This window comes from Trachypithecus francoisi, unplaced genomic scaffold, assembly GCF_009764315.1.
Source record: "Trachypithecus francoisi isolate TF-2019V2 unplaced genomic scaffold, Tfra_2.0 Lachesis_group3, whole genome shotgun sequence".
Classification (NCBI taxonomy): Eukaryota; Metazoa; Chordata; class Mammalia; order Primates; family Cercopithecidae; genus Trachypithecus; species Trachypithecus francoisi.
In genome coordinates this window covers 18,375,879-18,394,637 of record NW_022681468.1, presented here as the reverse complement: position 1 = coordinate 18,394,637, position 18,759 = coordinate 18,375,879, and the positions used below count along the sequence as shown (strand labels likewise).

The 18,759-nt window shown below is 41.4% G+C and overlaps 1 protein-coding gene across 15 annotated transcripts in view; it reads left to right on the top strand.

Moving 5' to 3' along the window:
• The window catches only part of ZC3H14 (zinc finger CCCH-type containing 14), a 50,806-nt gene that overhangs the window by 22,719 nt on the left and 9,328 nt on the right, over positions 1-18,759 (top strand). For 3 of the 15 annotated variants that reach the window (XM_033191668.1, XM_033191660.1, XM_033191659.1), the window contains 3 exons: positions 11,952-12,026; positions 17,480-17,639; positions 18,379-18,611. The exons of 2 other annotated variants lie outside the window; for them this stretch is intronic. In XM_033191668.1, the coding sequence (XP_033047559.1) occupies positions 11,952-12,026; positions 17,480-17,639; positions 18,379-18,611 (468 nt within the window). Of the gene's footprint in view, positions 1-9,595; positions 10,323-11,951; positions 12,027-17,479; positions 17,640-18,378; positions 18,612-18,759 lie in introns of those variants that run through there. 10 more of the 15 variants (XM_033191669.1, XM_033191674.1, XM_033191670.1 and 7 more) reach the window with 5 other exon arrangements.

Below are 18,759 nucleotides of genomic sequence, written 5' to 3'. Positions count from 1 at the left end.
CACTTGTAGTTGAGAGAAGTGTAAGCAAACATAAAAATGCAGTAATAGCTACGTAAGATTTACTGTAGTGCATACTGTGCTACTGTAATAATTTTATCATTACCTCCTGTTGCTTTATGGTGAGCTAAGGTGTTTTGAGTGTCCACTTAAAATGCTGCGTGATGCTAACCATCTCGGCACGAGCAGTTCAGCTCTCCAGTAAATTGTGAATTGCAGTAAAAGGTGATCTTGCAGTTCTTGCATATTTTTCATCATGTTTAGTGCAATACTGTAAACCTTCAATAACACCAGGGGACCCATAGTGAAGTGCTACTAGTGATGCTGGACGTGCTCACAAGAAGTAGAGAAAAGTCATGACATTACAAGAAAAAGTTTAATTCTCAATGTACCAAAGATACATATTACAACTGTGACTGCAGTTATTCACCGTTCCAAAATAAATGAATTTAACATAAGGACCATGGTTAAAAAAAAAAGAAGAAGAAGAGGAAGAAAAAGAAAAAAATGTATGAAGCTGTAATTGCAGCTATGTTGGCAACAGTAGTAGTTAAATGTTTGGGAAGTCAAAAAAGTTGTACGTGGATTTTCAACTGTTGCAGGGGTTGGTTCCCTTAGCCCTCATGTGTTTAAGGGTCAACTATATATTATATCTTAAATATCATGAAGCTAGATTTTGTTTTCTAGTGTAATCTGAGTTTGCCTTTTATTGGAGAGTTTAGACCAGTCACATTTATTATAATTACTGGTACAGTTGGATTACTTTCTGTCATCATTTCTGATTTGTATTTGCCTGCTTTTCTATTTTTTCTCATCTTTTTTAAGGTTCATTAATTACTGTTATTGCTGACAACCCTAACACTGGTTTTACAATTTTAAACTAGTTCACTATTTAACTCTTCCATTTCTGTTCTTTTTTTTTTTTTTTTTTTTGAGACAGAGTCTCGCTCTGTCGCCAGGCTGGAGCTCACTGCAATCTCCGACTCCCTGGTTCAAGTGATTCTCCTGCCTCAGCCTCCCAAGTAGCTGGGATTACAAGTGCCCACCACCATGCCCAGCTAATTTTTGTATTTTTAATAGAGATGAGGTTTCACCGTGTTGGCCAGGTTGGTCTTGATCTCCTGACCTTTTGATCCCCTGACCTCGTGATCTGCCCACTTCAGCCTCCCGAAGTGTTGGGATTACAGGTGTGAGCCACCACGCTGGGCTTCCAGTGAAATTTTACCATGCAGATTTAGTATTCTAAAAGTTAATATCCTGACCTCATTCTCAAAACAGTAAAAGGACTTTTGAATACCTTTGAAGAGCTTCAGTCTTTACCCTCCTAATTTGTTTTCAGTGTTTCAATTTGATCTTTTTTAAAATGCACAAGTTGTACAGCATTCTTGTAATTTTTTCCAGGCAATGTTTTTTCAGGTTTACCTCCTGTTTGTCATTTTCCTTATTCTTAACATCTCTGAATGTTATTTAGGTATCATTATTTTCCAATATTTTGAAGTATTTTTTTGGAAGTTTCACTCGAATGTGTCTGTTAGCAATATAGTTTCCAAGAGTCTATTCACTTGTGAGTGTTTTATTTCTTTGCATTCTTGTGCAGTAGTTTTGCTGGATACCCAAATCTAGGTTAACAGTTATTTGCTCTCCACACCTTATATGTATTATTATCCCATTGTCTTCTGCTTTCCATTGTTGAGTGGACTTCCGTCATTCTAATTGTCTGTCGTTCCTTTGTAGGTGATCTGTCCTTTCTCTCTGGCTGCTTTCAAGATCTTCTCTTTGTCTTTGATGTTCTGCAGTTTCACTACGATGTGTCTAGGCGTGGATTTCCTTTTATTTTTCCTGTTTGGTATAATGTATGGAAAAATCCGATATATTTGAAATAAAATACTTTACATTATGAAATACATTCTCATAGAAAATCTGGAAAAAGAAAGCATATCAATGTAATATCTCCTGATAGATGAGAAAATAATCAAATAGTATAAAAAGATTAAAAATAAAAAGCAACATTCCTTGCTTCATTCTTCTCTATACTAGTCCGACTCTGCAGAATCCCCCACTTTTAAATGCTTCTATTTCTTTCTCCATGTTGTGATAATATGCTTTATACTATTTCCTCATTGACCAGCTGTAGATAGTATCTGTTGATTTCTTGCTATATGTCAGGATCTAGCCCGGTTATACTTTTCCCTTGCTTCCAAGTGCATACAGCAAAATTAGTTTTAAATTCATTTATTGGTTACTTTGGTAATTTTAAGTAGTACACCTAAATATTTCTTGTATGGTTATATTTCAGTATATTCAGTATATTTTGACTTCTGAAAGATATAGATATTTATGTTATCCTTCAATTCCTTTTTTTGTTTGTTTGTTTGTTTTATTTGGAGGTAGTCTCACTTTGTCGCCCAGGCTGGAATGCAGTGGCGCAATCCTGGCTCACTGCTACCTCTGCCTCCCGGGTTTAAGTGATTCTCCTGCCTCAGCCTCCTGAGTAGCTTGGGACTACAGGCACACCCTACCAGGCCTGGATTTTTTAAATAAAATTTTTAGTAGAGATGGGGTCTCACCATCTTGCCCAGGCTGGTCTCGAACTCCTGAGCTCAGGCAGTCCTCCCATCTCGGCCTCCCAAAGTGCTGGGATTACAGGCCACCGTGCCAGGCCCCTCTTTCAAATCTTGTATTTTTTTTCTTGCCACCACCTACATTCTGTCCTGCCTCCACCTTCTGAATTGTCACCTGTACTTTTATATTGTCAAAGCTGATCAAATTTACATTTTGTTCCCTACTTTAGTTAAGACTTAGTAGATTGACTCTAAGAGTTGAGAAACAGTAAGCATTTACACTATTAAGACTATTTGGGCATGGTTGGTGGCTCACACCTGTAATCCCAGCACTTTAGGAGGCTGGGGTGGGAGGTTTGCTTGAGCCTAAGAATTTGAGTCCAGCGTGGGCAACATAGCGAGACCCTCATCTATATATATATATATATTTTTAATTAGCTGGGTGTGACGATGTGCACCTGTAGTCGTGGCTACTCTGGAGGATTGCTTGAGCCCAGGAGTTCGAGGTTACAGTGCGCTGTGATTGTGCCAGCCTGGGTGACAGACCAAGACCCTGTCTCTAAAAATAAAATTTTAAAGACTATATAAATATTACAAGGCCAAATTTACGTTCTGTTTCTTGTACAGTTTTGTGTAGGGACTCTCTAGAGTTTCTTTTTTTAATTTTTGCCCTCTCATACAGTTTTTTGTTTCACGTAGGTTCTTCTTTTTTCCCTTCTTGCATTGCCTACCTGTACTGTAGCCTAAAAGTCTATCACTCTGTGCTTTGAAATCTTTGGCTTTCCCACTTGTTCTTAGGTACCTTCCTCCTGGAACCTCTCTCCTCCTTTTCTCACCTGAATGCTTGTTCTAGGCCTGCTCTAGGCCTGCTCAAGGCCATCATCCCAGGATGCCCTCCTACCCTGAATCAGCTCTGCAATTCCTGAATTCCATTTTGTTTTCTCAGTACATTTCTGCATTTCGTAATCATGTCACAAAGAAACTCGTTAAGAAAGTATGGAAGGTAGATTTTCTGAGTGCTTGGAAATCTGAAGCTATCCTTGTACTTGTTTGATACTTTGACTAGGTACAGAATTCTAAGTTGAAGCCATGTTTTGCAAAACTTTGGAGGCACAATTACCTTATCTTGAGGCTTCAGTGTTTATGCTGAGAACTTGGTTGCCCATCTTATTCCATTGTGTAATACCTGGGATTTTTTTCTCTGGGAATTTTTTTTTTCTATGTTCCTGGTATGGTTGTCTGAAATTTCACTGTGGTATGTCTAGATGCTAGTTAGGTACATTAGGTACCCTTTTAATTTGAAAATTCATTCTCTTCAGTGTGAGAAATTCTCTTGCATTTGTTTGTTTTAAAATGTACTGTCCTTGTTTTCATTGTTCTCTTGTGGAAATTCTGTTAGTTGGATGATAAGCCCCTTCTTTGATCTGTCAGTTGTGTAACTTTTCTCTCTTCATTTTTGACTTGATCTTGTTGGTCTACTCTTGAATGCTTCCTTGACTTTAGTCTCCTGACTGAACATTTTTAAAATGTAGGCAAGCATATTTTTTAATTTCCACAAACTTTTTCTTGTTCTGTTTTTCATGGTATCTTATTTTGTGGAAACAGTATCTCAACTGTCTGAAGATCCTAATTAGAGGGATTTTTTTTTCTTTTCAAGGAATTCACTCTTGTCTCCTAATGAATGGAGTCAGAGTCAGATTTTATGCTTTTTTTCTTACTCTTTCATATATGGGAGTTTTTCAAAAACGTCTGCAGATAGTGATTCCTAGTTTGAGGAAAGGTAGTGCAGAGGCTTACCTAGAATTGTGCTGTGGGCTGAGCTTTTCTGCAGGCAGGTTTAGCTTTAAGTGAAGCAGACAAGGAGCTGCAATTGGCCTTGCAGTTGTAGAGGAATTTTTTTGGGGGAGCAGGTTGGTATGCTTACACTCCCACTAGTTGTCTATTAAAAATATTAAAATTTTGTCTTTTAAATGTCTGTCTCTGGCAATACCATTCACAAGCCTTCTTCTCTGCCTTACATCCTCCTTGGTTTTTACTCATTGCTGCAATCTCTCACAGTTGGATGGCCCTTTGTTTCATCCAGATTCATCTCTGCACTGTGACTTTGACATTTTTATATCTCCAGCCTGGACCTTGCCCTGAATTCCTAATTTCTGTGCAACCACTTTATATTTCTTCTTGGATGTATAATCATTTCAGACTTGTCCAAAACTCAACTATGAATTTTCCTCTCCAGTCTTGTTCTTCCTGCAGTCTTCCTCATTTCAGTTTAGTGCTGCCTTCATCTTTCCAATTTCTGAGACAGTCCTGTTGCCATTCTTTTTTTTCCTCTCCTTCTTTCTTTCCTTTCCTCTCTACCTCTGTCTCCCTCCTTCTCTTGTTGCACCTGTCAGCCTCTACCTCCAGATTTATGGAATTCACCACTGTTTATCACTTCTGCCTCTACCACCCGTCAAAGTCACTGTCTGGCCGGGCGTGTTGGCTCATGCCTATAATCCCAGCACTGTGGGAGGCCGAGGCGGGTGGATCATATGACGTTAGGTGTTTGAGACCAGCCTGGCCGGCATAGTGAAACCCGTCTCTACTAAAAATACAACTATTAGCTGGGCATGATGGCACGTGCCTGTAGTCCCAATTACTCAGGAGGCTGGGGTACGAGAATCGCTTGAACCCAGGAGGGAGAGGTTACATTACAGTGAGCTGAGATCACGCCACTGCATTCCAGCCTTGGTGACACAGTGACACTCTGTCTCAAAAAAAAAAAAAAAAAACAAAGTCACTGTCTGTGATTTGCCTTGATTACTTGATTATTGGAATAGTGTGTTCTTACAAGGTGTGTCAGCTTTCAAACTTGCCTTCCTTCAGTCCGTCCCACATAGCAGCAGCACTGATCCTTTAAACTGTAAATTAGATCATGCTACTCTGCAGCTTAGAACCCCCCAGGGGCTCCCTGTCGCACTGCAAGTCAAAGTCTTTTGCCTTCTCATCACCCACCTCCCTCCCTCTACTCTGGCTCCCTGTCCTTGCTGCTCCTCCTGCATACTGGCCTGCTTGTCCTTCAGGACATTTGAAGAGCTGCACATCTCAGATGTTTTTGCCCTGTCCTGAGAATGTTTACTTTGGATGTTCTCATATCTCATCCATGTGTCATCTTCAAGGCCTCCTCCGGCCCCGTCCCCATTCTCCCTCCTTTCTAAAGCTTTATTTTTCCCCGTAACGTTTGTCACCATCAAATATATATTTTATGTTTTCGTGGTTTAGGTATTTTTATCTGGACTTAGGTCTTTATGTTTTAACATGAAATGTTTTCTCTTAACATGTATCTATTTGGGGGTCTTGAGAGCTATCTCCTTCCCCATCTCAACAGAATCCGTGCTTTTTGAGCAGGGATTTATGTGTTTGTTCTGTATGGCTGTTACTGAGTGCCCAGAGCAGTGTCTGGCATATAGTAGTAGGAGCTCAGTCAGTGTTTGTTGTCTGAGTAAATGTCACTCCTGCCTTGCCTTGCATCTAACCTGCAGTTTTCACAGGGGCTCATTTGTGGTTTTGCCTGCTGTGCTTTACAGCCAGTATTTGTCCCTATATTTTCTATTACCCGGATATTGTTGATATCTCATCTGCTGTGATCACCTTGTAACCCCCATCTCTAAATTAGTGATCTCCATCACATTTTTGACCTGAAATGTTTGTACAGTAGTCATTTTTAAGTATGTATACCAATATATGTATTTTACTTATGTACACATGCTATATTGGTATGAATATTAGAAAACATAAGAATAGAAATCTGCCGGGCACGGTGGCTCAAGCCTGTAATCCCCGCAAGTTGAGAGGCTGAGGTGGGCAGATCACCAGGTCAGGAGTTCAAGACCAGCCTGGCCAACATGGTGAAACCCCATCTCTACTAAAAATACAAAAATTAGCCAGGTGTGGTGGTGGGTGCCTGTAATCCCAGCTACTTGGGAGGCTGAGGCAGGAGAATTGCTTGAACCCAGGAGGCGGAGGTTGCAGTGAGCCGAGATTGTGTCACTCCACTGTAGCCTAAGCGACAGGGCAAGACTCCATATCAGAAAAAAATAAAATAAAATAAAATAAAAATAAAAGAATAGAAACCCAAAGATCATAGGGTAGAGATGTAGATATTAAGTTCTTTGATTCACTTTTATGGACTCTTCAGAAGGAGAGATTATAATTGTATATGCTTGATACATTGTGTTGGACTGGAAGCACTGTGAAAGATTCTGAGTCAAGGGGAGATTTTATATTCAGAGAAAATGGAAAATCCCCCTGCTTTCCTCGGAGGGAGGCACTGCACTTAGAAGTTTGATGTGTATTGGTGTCATCTTCTAGGCATTTCTTATATCTGTGAACATGTGCATCCTTTGTATATAAAGTGGAATTATATGTTTACTTATGCACACATACAAATGTACATATAAAGTAGGAATTACACCACACACAGTTCTCTATGATGTGCTTTTGTTCCACTTAATGTATCACATGGTAGAGTCCTTGATTGTGTACCCAGGAGCCAGACTACTGAAGGTGCAGACCCTGCAGTTTACTAGTTGACTTTAACTTTTCTGTATCCCAGTTTCCTAATCTATAAATGAAGGATAACAGTAGCATTTACTTCGGAGTTATTGGTAGGAATAAATGTTAAAATACATAAACTTTCTCTGCTGATGAGTATTTAACTGGAGTCTTAGGAAGGGTCCTTGCTTATTTTCTTTTCTAAAGTTGGGCTGGACATAGTGGGCCATACGGGTGCCATCAGATGGGCCCTTGTTTCTCTGTGACCTGTTCTGTTAGACCTCTTTCCTACTTTTTTCCTTGAGGTTGTTTGTCCTCTAGTGAACCAGCTGGTTTGCAGGTGGTGCTTGGCTGAGAGTGTCTTGCTGTTAACAGTTACTATGGATGTCATATGCCAACTGGTTCTGTTCAAAAAAAGTCTGAATCCAAAGCCTTGTGAATTTTGAAATTATTTTCTGTCTGGAATTTTGAAGAACTGATTCATACAGTGGAGAAACGAATAAAGATTTTTATTTTACAAATTCCAGCACAGAGCATTTTCTTTATACTGTTACTGTGACATCTATTGGGAAACCAGAGTCTACAATTCTTTATAAGGATTCCTTTTTTTTTTTTTTTTTTTGAGACAGAGTCTTACTCTGTCACCCAGGCTGCAGTGCAGTAGCGCGATCTCACTCACTGCAACTTCCGCCTCACAGGTTCAAGTGATTCTCCTGCGTCAGCCTCCCAAGTAACTGGCATTACAGGCGCGTGCCACCACAACTGGCTAATTTTTGTATTTTTAGTAGAGACAGGGTTTCAGCACGTTGGCCAGGCTGGTCTCGAACTCCTGACCTCAAGTGATCCACCTGCCTTGGCCTCCCAAAGTGCTGGATTGACAGTTGTGAGCCACCGTGCCGAGCCAGGATTATTCTTTTAAGAGGCTGTAGTGAGCAGCATCTACCAACTGGCATCCTTGTATGTTGCATATCTTATTTGTTTGCTTGGGGGAGTAAACCAAAGTAAAAATGTCCTTTCTCAAATTAAGGACGTTCAAAGATTTTCTGTGTTAATGGATTGGAAGTCTTTACTATTCTTGTTTTTTTTTTTTTAAATGGAGTTGCCCTCTGTCTCCTAGGCTGGAGTGCAGTGGCGTGATCTCTGCTCATGCAGCCTCTGCCTCCCGGGTTCAAGTGATTCTCCTGTCTCAGCCTCCTGAGTAGCTGAGATAACAGGCGTGCACCACCACACCCGGCTAATTTTTGTATTTTTAGTAGAGACAGGGTTTCGCCATGTTGGTCGGGCTGGTCTCGAACTCCTGACCTCATGATCTGCCCACCTTGGCCTCCTAAAATGCTGGGATTACAGGTATGAGCCACTGCACCCAGCCTAGAAGTCTTTACTATTGTTAAGATGGCAGTAGCCCCCAAGTTGATCTATGGATTCAACTCAATCCCTGTTTAAATCCCAAACTGCTTTTTTTGTAGAAATCAGCAGGCTGATCCTAAAATTCATATGGAAATAAAAAGGGATCGAGAATAGCCAAAACTATTGAAAAAGAGTAACATTGTCAAGGTTATGTTACTTGATTTCAAAACTTATTACAAAGCTAAAGTAATCAAGACTGTGTGATACTGGCATAAGGATGACCATACAGACCCGTGGACCAGAATTGAGAGTCCAGAAGCAACTGCATACTTTCACAACGCGTCGATTTTTGGCAGCGGTGCTAAGACTGTTTATTGGCAAAAGAATAGGTTTTTCCACGGGTGATGCTGGGACAACTGAATATCCACATGAAAAGACTGAAGTTGGAACCTTACCTTATGTCATAAACAAAAATTAACTCAAAATGGATCAAAAACCTAAACTTCAAAACTCTTAGGGAAAAAAATAGTTATGTCTTGGATTCCAGAATGGTTTCTTAAATATGACACCAAAAGCACAAGCAACCAAAGGAAAAAAAGATAAATAGGACTTCATCAAAATTTAGTATTTTTGTGTTTCAAAAGATGCTATCAAAAAAAAAAAAAAAGACAACAAAATGGGAGAGAATATTTAAGAAACACCTGTCTAATAATGGTCTAGTTTTAAGCCAAGGCTGAGTTCTTATTTCCCCATCCTTGAGTTTACATGATACTGTATTAGTGAAGTTGAATTTCCGTTATTACCACATGTATCTTGAAAGAAGTTTGTTTGGATCATGGGTCCAGGTACTTTCTCTGCCCTCTCTCTCCAAAGGATTTGTCAATCTCAATAATGTTATATACTGATTTCAAAGGGAAATACAACTTAAAATAAAATAAAACAATTCAGAAATCTGAAGCTTAAAAATGTTATGGTTTAGATGAAAAGGGAAAAGTACATTTAATTCATCTCATATTTAGATGTAAAGCACTTAATGTTGTATTGCTTAACTTAGAGTGTAGCGCTTCAGTGGTCTCATGTGAAGTAAACAATAGAAAATTCTGTGTGTGACACATGTCTGTTTTCAGCCAATCAGAAACTAGTATTATTTTCTATGTAATAATAGGGTTTATTGGAAGAGGAGCTATATAGATGGTAGGACTTAGAGGATGTAGGGCCCTACATGTTAGGGCTTCTTAGTTGTAGCGAAGAGCAATTGGTCTTGTATGTTTAGCCTTTTCACATTTACTTTTGAGTTCTGGCTCTAGAAATGTACAACCCCATTTTTTGAATTATAGATTGTAAGATGTTATTTGCTCTTAATACTTCTTAAGGTAACAGCCTTGATCACTGCTTTTACTTTTGATGAAATAACTTAATGAGCTGTGAAGAAAAAGTTATCAGATTTTAAGGGGGAGAGAGAATTTTATGAAAATGTCCTTGAGATTTCTATCTCCTTTATGAGAATGTCTTCGAAGTTTCCATCACCACGTCTACCAATTTTTCTTCCACCGGAACCAGTGGACTTAGGTTCCATAACAAGCTCCTCTTGTTCACTGAATGAGCTAGACAATATTTCCCACCTTTTAAGGAAAATATCAACTGATATCAATGAGATTAAAGGAATGAAAGCAGCTGTTTTGACAGTGGAAGCAAATCTTTTTGATCTAAATGTTAGAGTGTCCCAGAATGAAGCAAAAATTTCATCTTTGGAGGTTAAAATGAATGAATATTCAACAACATCTGAATGCAAGAGACAATTTGAAGATCAAGAAGAAGATACTGAATCGCAGTCAAGAACTACTGATGTAAAAATAATCGGCTTCCTTAGAAACACTGAGAAAGGTAAACTCTTAATATACAGTATGTTCTAGGTACCCATCCTTTGATGTGTATCTTTCCACGTATGTTGACTGTAACTCTGATGTGGAGGGAGCAAGTTACAGAGAACTTGAATTTTTCATAGACCTTTAATGACAAATTTGGATTCTGCGTGATTTAGCTTAGAAATCTAGAATTGATCAGAATTCCATCCTCTTTAATGGAGCTCTCTAAAACAATGTTTTGAAAAGATAGATGAACCTAGAGCGATGAAGCAAAACTTGAAATGTGGAAGTGTGGTCTTTTTTGTATCTGTGTGAAATTATTTTAAAATGTCTCATTCTTTTATCATGTACTGTTGATGTGAAGGAGACCTGTTGAGTATTTGGATGGAAAGAGCATTCTTCCTGTAACTTTTCACCTCAGTTTTCCAAGCTTCCCACAGGAATACAACTTGACCTAACTGTCATCTTGGTTACAGTTCCTCAGGATGTGTGTGTTTTTGCGGTAATAATTCTGGAAGGAATTCACTTTTTTGGGATGCACCAATAAAATGTCATGTCACTTATGTTTTAAAGGAAACCAACTGATAAAATTTCAAATCGAGTATAGGTTTTAAAACTTAAAAACACCTTTTAATGAAATGTGGTGCCTGGTGGGAGATTGCCCACTTACATCTTTGCACTGAGTAAGCGAAGCCTGTCCTTGTGAAGCCACCTGTAGTGGATGTACCCCAAATTAGCATGTGGGCATCTTAGTAAGATTTCAATATTTGCAACCCTATCAGTTACATCCCTTCGTACACTGTAGTGCAGTACCTTATACATGAGCAAGTGAGTGCCTGCTGTCTGCTAAGCACTGTGGGGGCTACAGAAAAGTATGACATTGTCCCATCCTCAAGGAGCTTCACATCAGATCGAAGATAGAAAAAATCAGTTATTTGTCCGTATTTTGTGCAGTCAGACTGCTGAGCATATTATTATTAGGAATTGTGAACCTAATAGGAATTAATGTTATGAGCCTATTTTAGAAGAAATAAGTAGTTGAACATCTGTTCTTGTGGGAGAGCCAAAGAATTATTATCATGCTTTGCTGACATAGGGTGTGGATTGTAGAGCCGAGTGTCTTGTTTTCTTTGCATGCATCGAAGCCCATAGTTTGTCTTTTGGGAACTCCTATGTTTAGATAATTCTGGAGTGTTTTGTTTTGCTATTTTGATTATTATCTTCAAAGGTCATGGGTGAGTGAGTCGTGATGGTAAGAGCTCAGGTGATGGAGGGAGGGGCTTGCCATGCTGATTGTGCAGTTGGCTGTGATGCGAGCTGCCGTGCCACAAGGTGCCTTTGCCTGGGTTTTCCGCCCTTTTGCCACCTTTACTTTCCCCACAGAATTCAAATTCAGGAAAACTGATGTCCTCACAGAGGGAGAACCAGGAGTGTCTTACATTGGCATTTTTGGTTTAACCCTGAGTACAGCCTTTTTTGTCTTATAGGATATGCCTTTGGTCTATAAATAGTGTTAAATTGAATTGCTGAAGCTTTAAGTTACTTTTAAGACTTTAAGTTAAGAACCCAGAAGGATTGATTTTTGGGAACCACATGCTGGTATTGTCTGTGTTGTAAGCTTAGTGAAGTTTTAAAATTTATATTCTAGGAACTCAACAGAGGCAATTATTATCCCGACTGCAAATCGACCCAGTAATGGCAGAAACTCTGCAGATGAGTCAAGGTTGGTAATGTTCCAAGTTGTACTGTAATCCAGCCGTTTCAGTTGCCATTTCCATTTCTTACACCCCATTTAACATATCTCATATCTCTTAGATCCTGCCCTAAGATGTTATGTTTAGATCTGTGAAAATATTTTAGGGCCAGGAGATAAGATCTGCATTTTTTTCATGTTATATAGTGTTATAATTTTTTGCCTCATTGGAGAACTTTGTTCCTTTCACACCATTCCACGTGTGTCCATAGCACTGTTGGCTGTCACTCTCCTGCTGTCAGGAATGACCTGCATTTCTGACTTACCCTCCCACTCTACCCAGCTTTTGTCATTGCAGTGAGTGGCTTTTGTGTCCTGTTTTTCACATGTTTAGCCTTATCCTCTTGTACTTCATTTTGGAGTCTTATCAGCAGGGCTGTGCCTGGAACTTGTTCTAGTGTTCTTAGAGCCACTCTAGTTTGCCTGTCTCCTTTCCTCTCCCCACAGACACACATGCCAAGGGCTACTTCAGGACTGGAGCTGACGCCTTCATTTTTATTATCTCTGTCCTCAGTGGCCAGCCCCTGCCAGATGCATGTTCAGTGTCTTAAAAAGGACTGCAGGATAAACACAGGCAACCATGAGAGACCCGGAATCATCTCAGTCCTTCTGTTTCCCCTAAGTCTGTCTTTTGTGGGAAGCTCTGGTCCCTTGACCCCTCTCAGCCCCTTCCTGGAATTTCTTTCCCCTCAGTCAGGACTCCACAGTCAGTCACTCTGTTCCCTGACCCTCCCCCAGCTTTCCAGCTCAGAAAGTGTGCTTTTCCTCCCTAAGGGTCAGCCTGCACCAGAGGCCAGATCCCACCAGGTTAGTGAGCACTGGCATGTCACCCACTCCTCCAGCTTCATTCTCTGCCTCCTGTCTTCTCTCTGTAGAGGTGTTCAGACATTCTCTACCCATGATTTAGCTCTCCCAGCAGTCCATCCTGCTTCCTCCACAGGAGTATTTGAAAAGGTTGGCAGCCGAGGTCTGTGTGTGGGATCCACTTCATAGCTCTTGTGCATGTTTTCTCTGCTTCCTTCAGCTTTCCATTGTACACATGGTGCACGTGGTTTGAAACAGCAAGTAGTTCTGCGAGGCTTATGAATGGCTGCAGTGCTTAGCTCCTATCACATGTTTTATTCTAAGAGCCCTTTGTTTCTGCACATTCTATTAATTTTTTTAAAAACATACTGGTTTTGTTTTGTGTACGCAATACTTTTTGTTATTTCTCTGTGGATCTGAAAGTTGGTTTTGACATTTTTCCCCTCCCTGCTGGGCCTTGTTTTCTCTAAGTGGTCTGTTTTGGCTGTCTTTTATGCTGGAGGTTTCCATCGGATATCTGGGGATCCTAGGTGGTCTTACATTTCCGAGTGGAGCACTCAGAAGCTCACTGGTATTCTGGGTTCATGAGTTGGGGCATGGGGCGCTTCGACTTTATATTTGAAACTGGACCGTGTGGTGGAAAGTGGTTTGTCCTGCCTGTCTAGTTCATGGGCACCCTGATGTCACTGCCTTTAAGACTTTCCTCTCAGCCTGGTCAGCTTCTCCAAAACAAGGTTTTTCAAGTAATAGCCTGGTAGAGTTCTGCGAGCTTAAAGGGGGAAAGAAGGCTGGGAGAGGCACTTCACCGTTAATTATTATGTAATGTTTAATTCTCCCCACATCATTGTCAGTCCAGTTCTTCTTTCATCCTGGCTGATATCTCTTGGTCCAGGGACTCTGTTCTTACCCTCTGAAGAGTCTAAAGCTCCACTTTCTCCAAGGGAGAATGCATGCAATGGGTAAAGGTTTATCAGGAAATCTAATTGCCTTTAACAATTTTTAACAGTGTACATTCAGGGGATTTTGTCATAGCGTCTTTCTGGCAGAGACCCTGATGCTTCATCCGTGGGCCTCTCCGAAGATTATCTACAGGAAAGCACATTGCCAGTCGTCCCAGGTGTCTTCAGTGTAGAGGTCGGGATTGGTGTGGCAAGGATCAAAACCAAGAAAACAGTGGCCAGGTGCGGTGGCTCATGCCCATAATCCCAGCACTTTGGGAAGCCAGGGCGGCCAGATCACTTCAGGTCAGGAGTTCCAGACCAGCCTGGCCAACATGGCGAAACCTGATCTCTACTAAAAAATACAAAAATTAGCCAGGGGTGGTGGTGTACATCTGTGATCCCAGCTGCTCGGGAGGCTGAGGCAGGAGCCTTGCTGGAACCCAGGAGGTGGAGGTTGCAGTGAGCTGAGTTGGCACCACTGCCTGCCCTCCAGCCTGGGCGACAGAGCAAGACTGTCTCAAACAAAGAAAACAGACACATGGAATTAGAGTTGAAGAAGAACTAACTGCTTCTGAGAGGGACACATCTAACACACCTCTTTTTTGCTTGTCATTTCTCCCATTTCTTCCCAGGGTCCCTTTTACCGCCAGTTCCTGAGCTTTTGGAGAATCTTGTGGTCTGAATTGGATTGTTTCATTATTGCCTTAGAATTCAGCTTTTACAGATCCCCTGAGTTCTTAATCATCTGTTTTCCACTTTGAAAATTTCTTTTTACACTTATTTTCTTTGTGAGTTTATGCTTTAAAAACAAAAACAAAACCCTTTATTGACATTTTTGTGGGCTTTCAGGAGGGAACAAAAAGTAAATACATGGGGTCAGCCTGTGGTCTCTACTCAGAAGATATTACTTACTCCCCCGTCTGTCTGGTCTCCACGTGACCCAGGCTGCTAACATGCAGCTTGCAGGGAGGTGTGCGGGAAGGACTGGTGCACGCTTTCCTCAACCCTGGAGCATGTTACACTTGGGTTCCTGTACTTTCTCCAAACTTTGACCTTTTGGCTGCCAGGACTTCACTTATTCTTTTCATTCCCTTTCATTCTTATGTACAGCTCCTCTCCTCCATTCCTCCTTTTTTTTATTTTTATTTTTTTGAGACGGAGTCTCGCTCTGTCGCCCGGGCTGGAGTGCAGTGGCCGGATCTCAGCTCACTGCAAGCTCCGCCTCCCAGGTTTACGCCATTCTCCTGCCTCAGCCTCCCGAGTAGCTGGGACTACAGGCGCCCGCCACCTCGCCCGGCTCTTTTTTTGTATTTTTTAGTAGAGACGGGGTTTCACTCTTAGCCAGGATGGTCTCGATCTCCTGACCTCGTGATCCGCCCGTCTCGGCCTCCCAAAGTGCTGGGATTACAGGCTTGAGCCACCACGCCCGGCCCATTCCTCCTTAAAAGGTTAGCTTTGCTCTCTCCAGCCTTCAGCATTATTTTCATCTCTTCTGTGTTCACCCAGACTATGAACTAGTAGAACTCCTTGGTCTCAGAAAGTGCAGGGTGGTGGGAAGGAGTGAAGCAGCCCCTGGACCACTGTTGGGACCCACCTTTGATAGTTGGGAGACCTTGGTGAATCATTTAATAACTTGGAGCTGGAAACGGTCATCTGTAACACGGGAGGAGAATGACTTTGTAGGCTTTGAGTGAGGATTCAATGAGAGGCGGCCACCCTGAGTATGTTAAACACTTCTGTCACCTTCGGTTTTGACTCAGCGTCTTCTGTCCCCCCACCTACGGGTCAAATCTGAATTTTCTACTTCCTCTTAAACATGAGAGAGTCCCAGAAAGACTTTAAATAAATCTAACATTGAAATGTATCTTTGCCCCTTTTAACTTTGCTCTTTTTCTTTTCCTAAGTTTCTCATCCCAGCTTTGTCTTCTACCTGTTTCACTTTACCATCTGTACTGCCCTTGCTGGGGAAGGCGGGCGTGCCCCTTCCCAGGACGGAGCTTGTCTTCTCTTCCTGTCAGGTGTGGGATTCCAGGACAGACAGTGGAGAATCTTTTCATTCAGAGCCTCACCCTCTCTCCCAGGCAACAACAGGTCAAGGACTCTGGTTCTTTCTTAACACCGTTTTTCTAAAAACCAATTTGATCAGGTCACTTCCTTCCTTAGGAACCTCCCTTGATTTCTTTTCTCTTTTTTAATTTTTTTTGGTTTGAGATGGGGTCTCCCTCTGTCACTCATGCTGGAGTGCAGTGGCACAATCCTGCTACTCATTGCAGCCTTGACCTGGGCCCAAGTGCTTCTCCCACCTCAGCCTTCCAAGTAGCTGGGACTACGGGCATGTGCTGCCACGTTTGGCTAATTTTATTTATTTATTTATTTTTTCTGGTTGATGGGAGGTCTCACTATGTTGTCTAGGCCGATCTCCAACTCCTGGGCTTACGGAATCCTTGTGACTCGGCCTCCCAGAAGGCTGGGATTACAGACGTGAACCGCCACACCAAGCCTCTTGATTTCTTGCTACTTCTAGACCAGAATCCAGAGTCACTGAGACGTAGAAGAACCTTTATTATATGTGTCAGCTTTCCTTGCTATGCACTGCTGAGCCCACCACACACACCCTTCCAGCCATTCCACATTCTAACCTTGATCAGATGCCTTTGACCTTGTGAAAGCCCCTTTCCTTCTACGTGCGTTTTCCTCTGCCTGAAGTGCTGTGTTTGTTTCTCCGAATCTCTCTCCTCGTTTATTCCTGCTGGTTCCTTTACTGCTGACTTCAGATGTTCCTCCTTGCTAAGCTTTTCCTTGGTTCTTGGCTGGAGTGGGCTGCTCTATATTCTCAGCACCTTGTTCACATCCCTTTTGGGTCATGCTATTCTGAAATTGTATATGTGTCTGTTTTTCTTTTCTTCTTTGTGTACCTAGCTCAGTTCTCTTAGTTGTTCAGTAAATACTCAATGAATGAACATAAATGAATGTCCTGTGAATTTTGGTCTCTAGCTTTGAAAGAAGTGTATTAACTGTAGTCCGTTGATGGCGTATTGATAGGTCAGCCATATCCATTCTGGGTTGTAGGTCTTGACATATTGTATAAAATAGTAGATGATGTGAGCTTATAGTTATTTGCATTAAAGGCCAGTGTTTTTCTTGATACATATGTTTAAGTGCCCATTCACCTTTCAGTTCCCTTTTAAAGTAGTCCTCGGTCTATCACCAATTGGAAATTGTACCACTTGAATTCTTTTTATCAGGACATGAGTCTAAGTGGTATTGTGCGAAGTGAACAAACCAGATTTTCGAAAAGTGGTTCAGCAGTCTGTGTATTCTAATTATAGGGAGCATTAGGACTCAAATTCTCTAGGTTTTTAGAAAAGACTTTTGTACTTTAAAGGTATATTGTTAATATCTCATGAGATGCCTCACCTGAGCACCTTTCTCTGCTGTGGGTAGGGAGTGTCAATCAGAATCACTGGTACTGTGCCCTAGGTGGAAAGGACTCCTGGAGTTCTTTGAAAACATGTTTGGAATAGAATTCTAGCCCTATTTTCCTGAATGGAACCAGTTGTGATTTTCCTTTGAAATAATTTGAATATATAAAAGATTGACATTCTTCTCACATGTTTGATGTTGGGAATGTAAGGTATATTCAAAAGTAAACATTTGTGGCCAATTTTTTTGGCTCAGATTACTATGACATGGAATCCATGGTCCATGCAGACACAAGATCATTTATTCTGAAGAAGCCAAAGCTGTCTGAGGAAATAGTAGTGGCACCAAACCAAGAGTCGGGGATGAAGACTGCAGATTCCCTTCGGGTACTTTCAGGACACCTTATGCAGACACGGTAGATGGTTTCTTTTTCTTGTGTAGTTAACTTGTGTGATTAGATAGTAAAGGTTAACCATTCGTTTGCAGCTTCCCTCCTCCCCGCCCCAACCCCTAGTGTAGAGTGCTTTCATGGATTCAGTAGCTAGCCAATTCAGTTTTCAAGAATTCCAGTTCATCTTTCTTGTTCAGAAATCCATTAACCTACAAATTACAACTCCAGTGTATGATTTAACTCTATTAAGATTCTTTTCTTTATGCAAATTTAGGAAATGCAAGTTTAAAAGCCAGCTGACCATAAGCAGGTCAACTCTAAAGAGAGTTGGCAGATCAGGTTTGGGTGATTTTTTTCCCTTAGAAAACTGACTGTTTCTGTAAAAGAACCAACATACAGATAATCAATTAGCATAAATGCTGCTGGCCCTGTGTTCTGAGCATTGATGCTAATTTTTTGGTTGATTTCCATATTGACCCTGTGAAGATCGAATGGGTGATGGGGTCAGGCTTGAGGGGAGATTATCCTTAGTAAAGTTAGTACAGGCTGGAGGGTCACTGGTGATGATGCCGCTGTGACTGTTCCTGGCCATCGTGTGTTAGCAGGGAACCCACCAGTGCTGCACCTGGAAGCCCTACCTAGTCTTTTTTATTGAAGCAAACGCACAGCCACGGGAGTGATAGTTCTGCTGAAGAGCACTTTAGGGGCTCAGCGTTTTGTGTGTGTTTCCCTAATTCTATGGTATTTTTTATCTGTCTGGCAGAGATCTTGTACAACCAGATAAACCTGCAAGTCCCAAGTTTATAGTGACGCTGGATGGTGTCCCCAGCCCCCCAGGATACATGTCAGATCAAGAGGAGGACATGTGCTTTGAAGGAATGAAACCCGTAAACCAAACTGCAGCCTCAAACAAGGGACTCAGAGGTCTCCTCCACCCACAGCAGTTGCACTTGCTGAGCAGGCAGCTTGAGGACCCAAATGGTAGCTTTTCCAACGGTGTGTTGAGAGCTCAGATTATCAGGGTGCTGTCATTGTGAAGGCAATCTTTGACTTGTTTCTCTGCCTTGAATGAATATTGGTTAAAGGCCTTGCTTTTATTTATATTCAGTAATGGCCTTTTTTCTTCTTTCAGACAAAACCACCA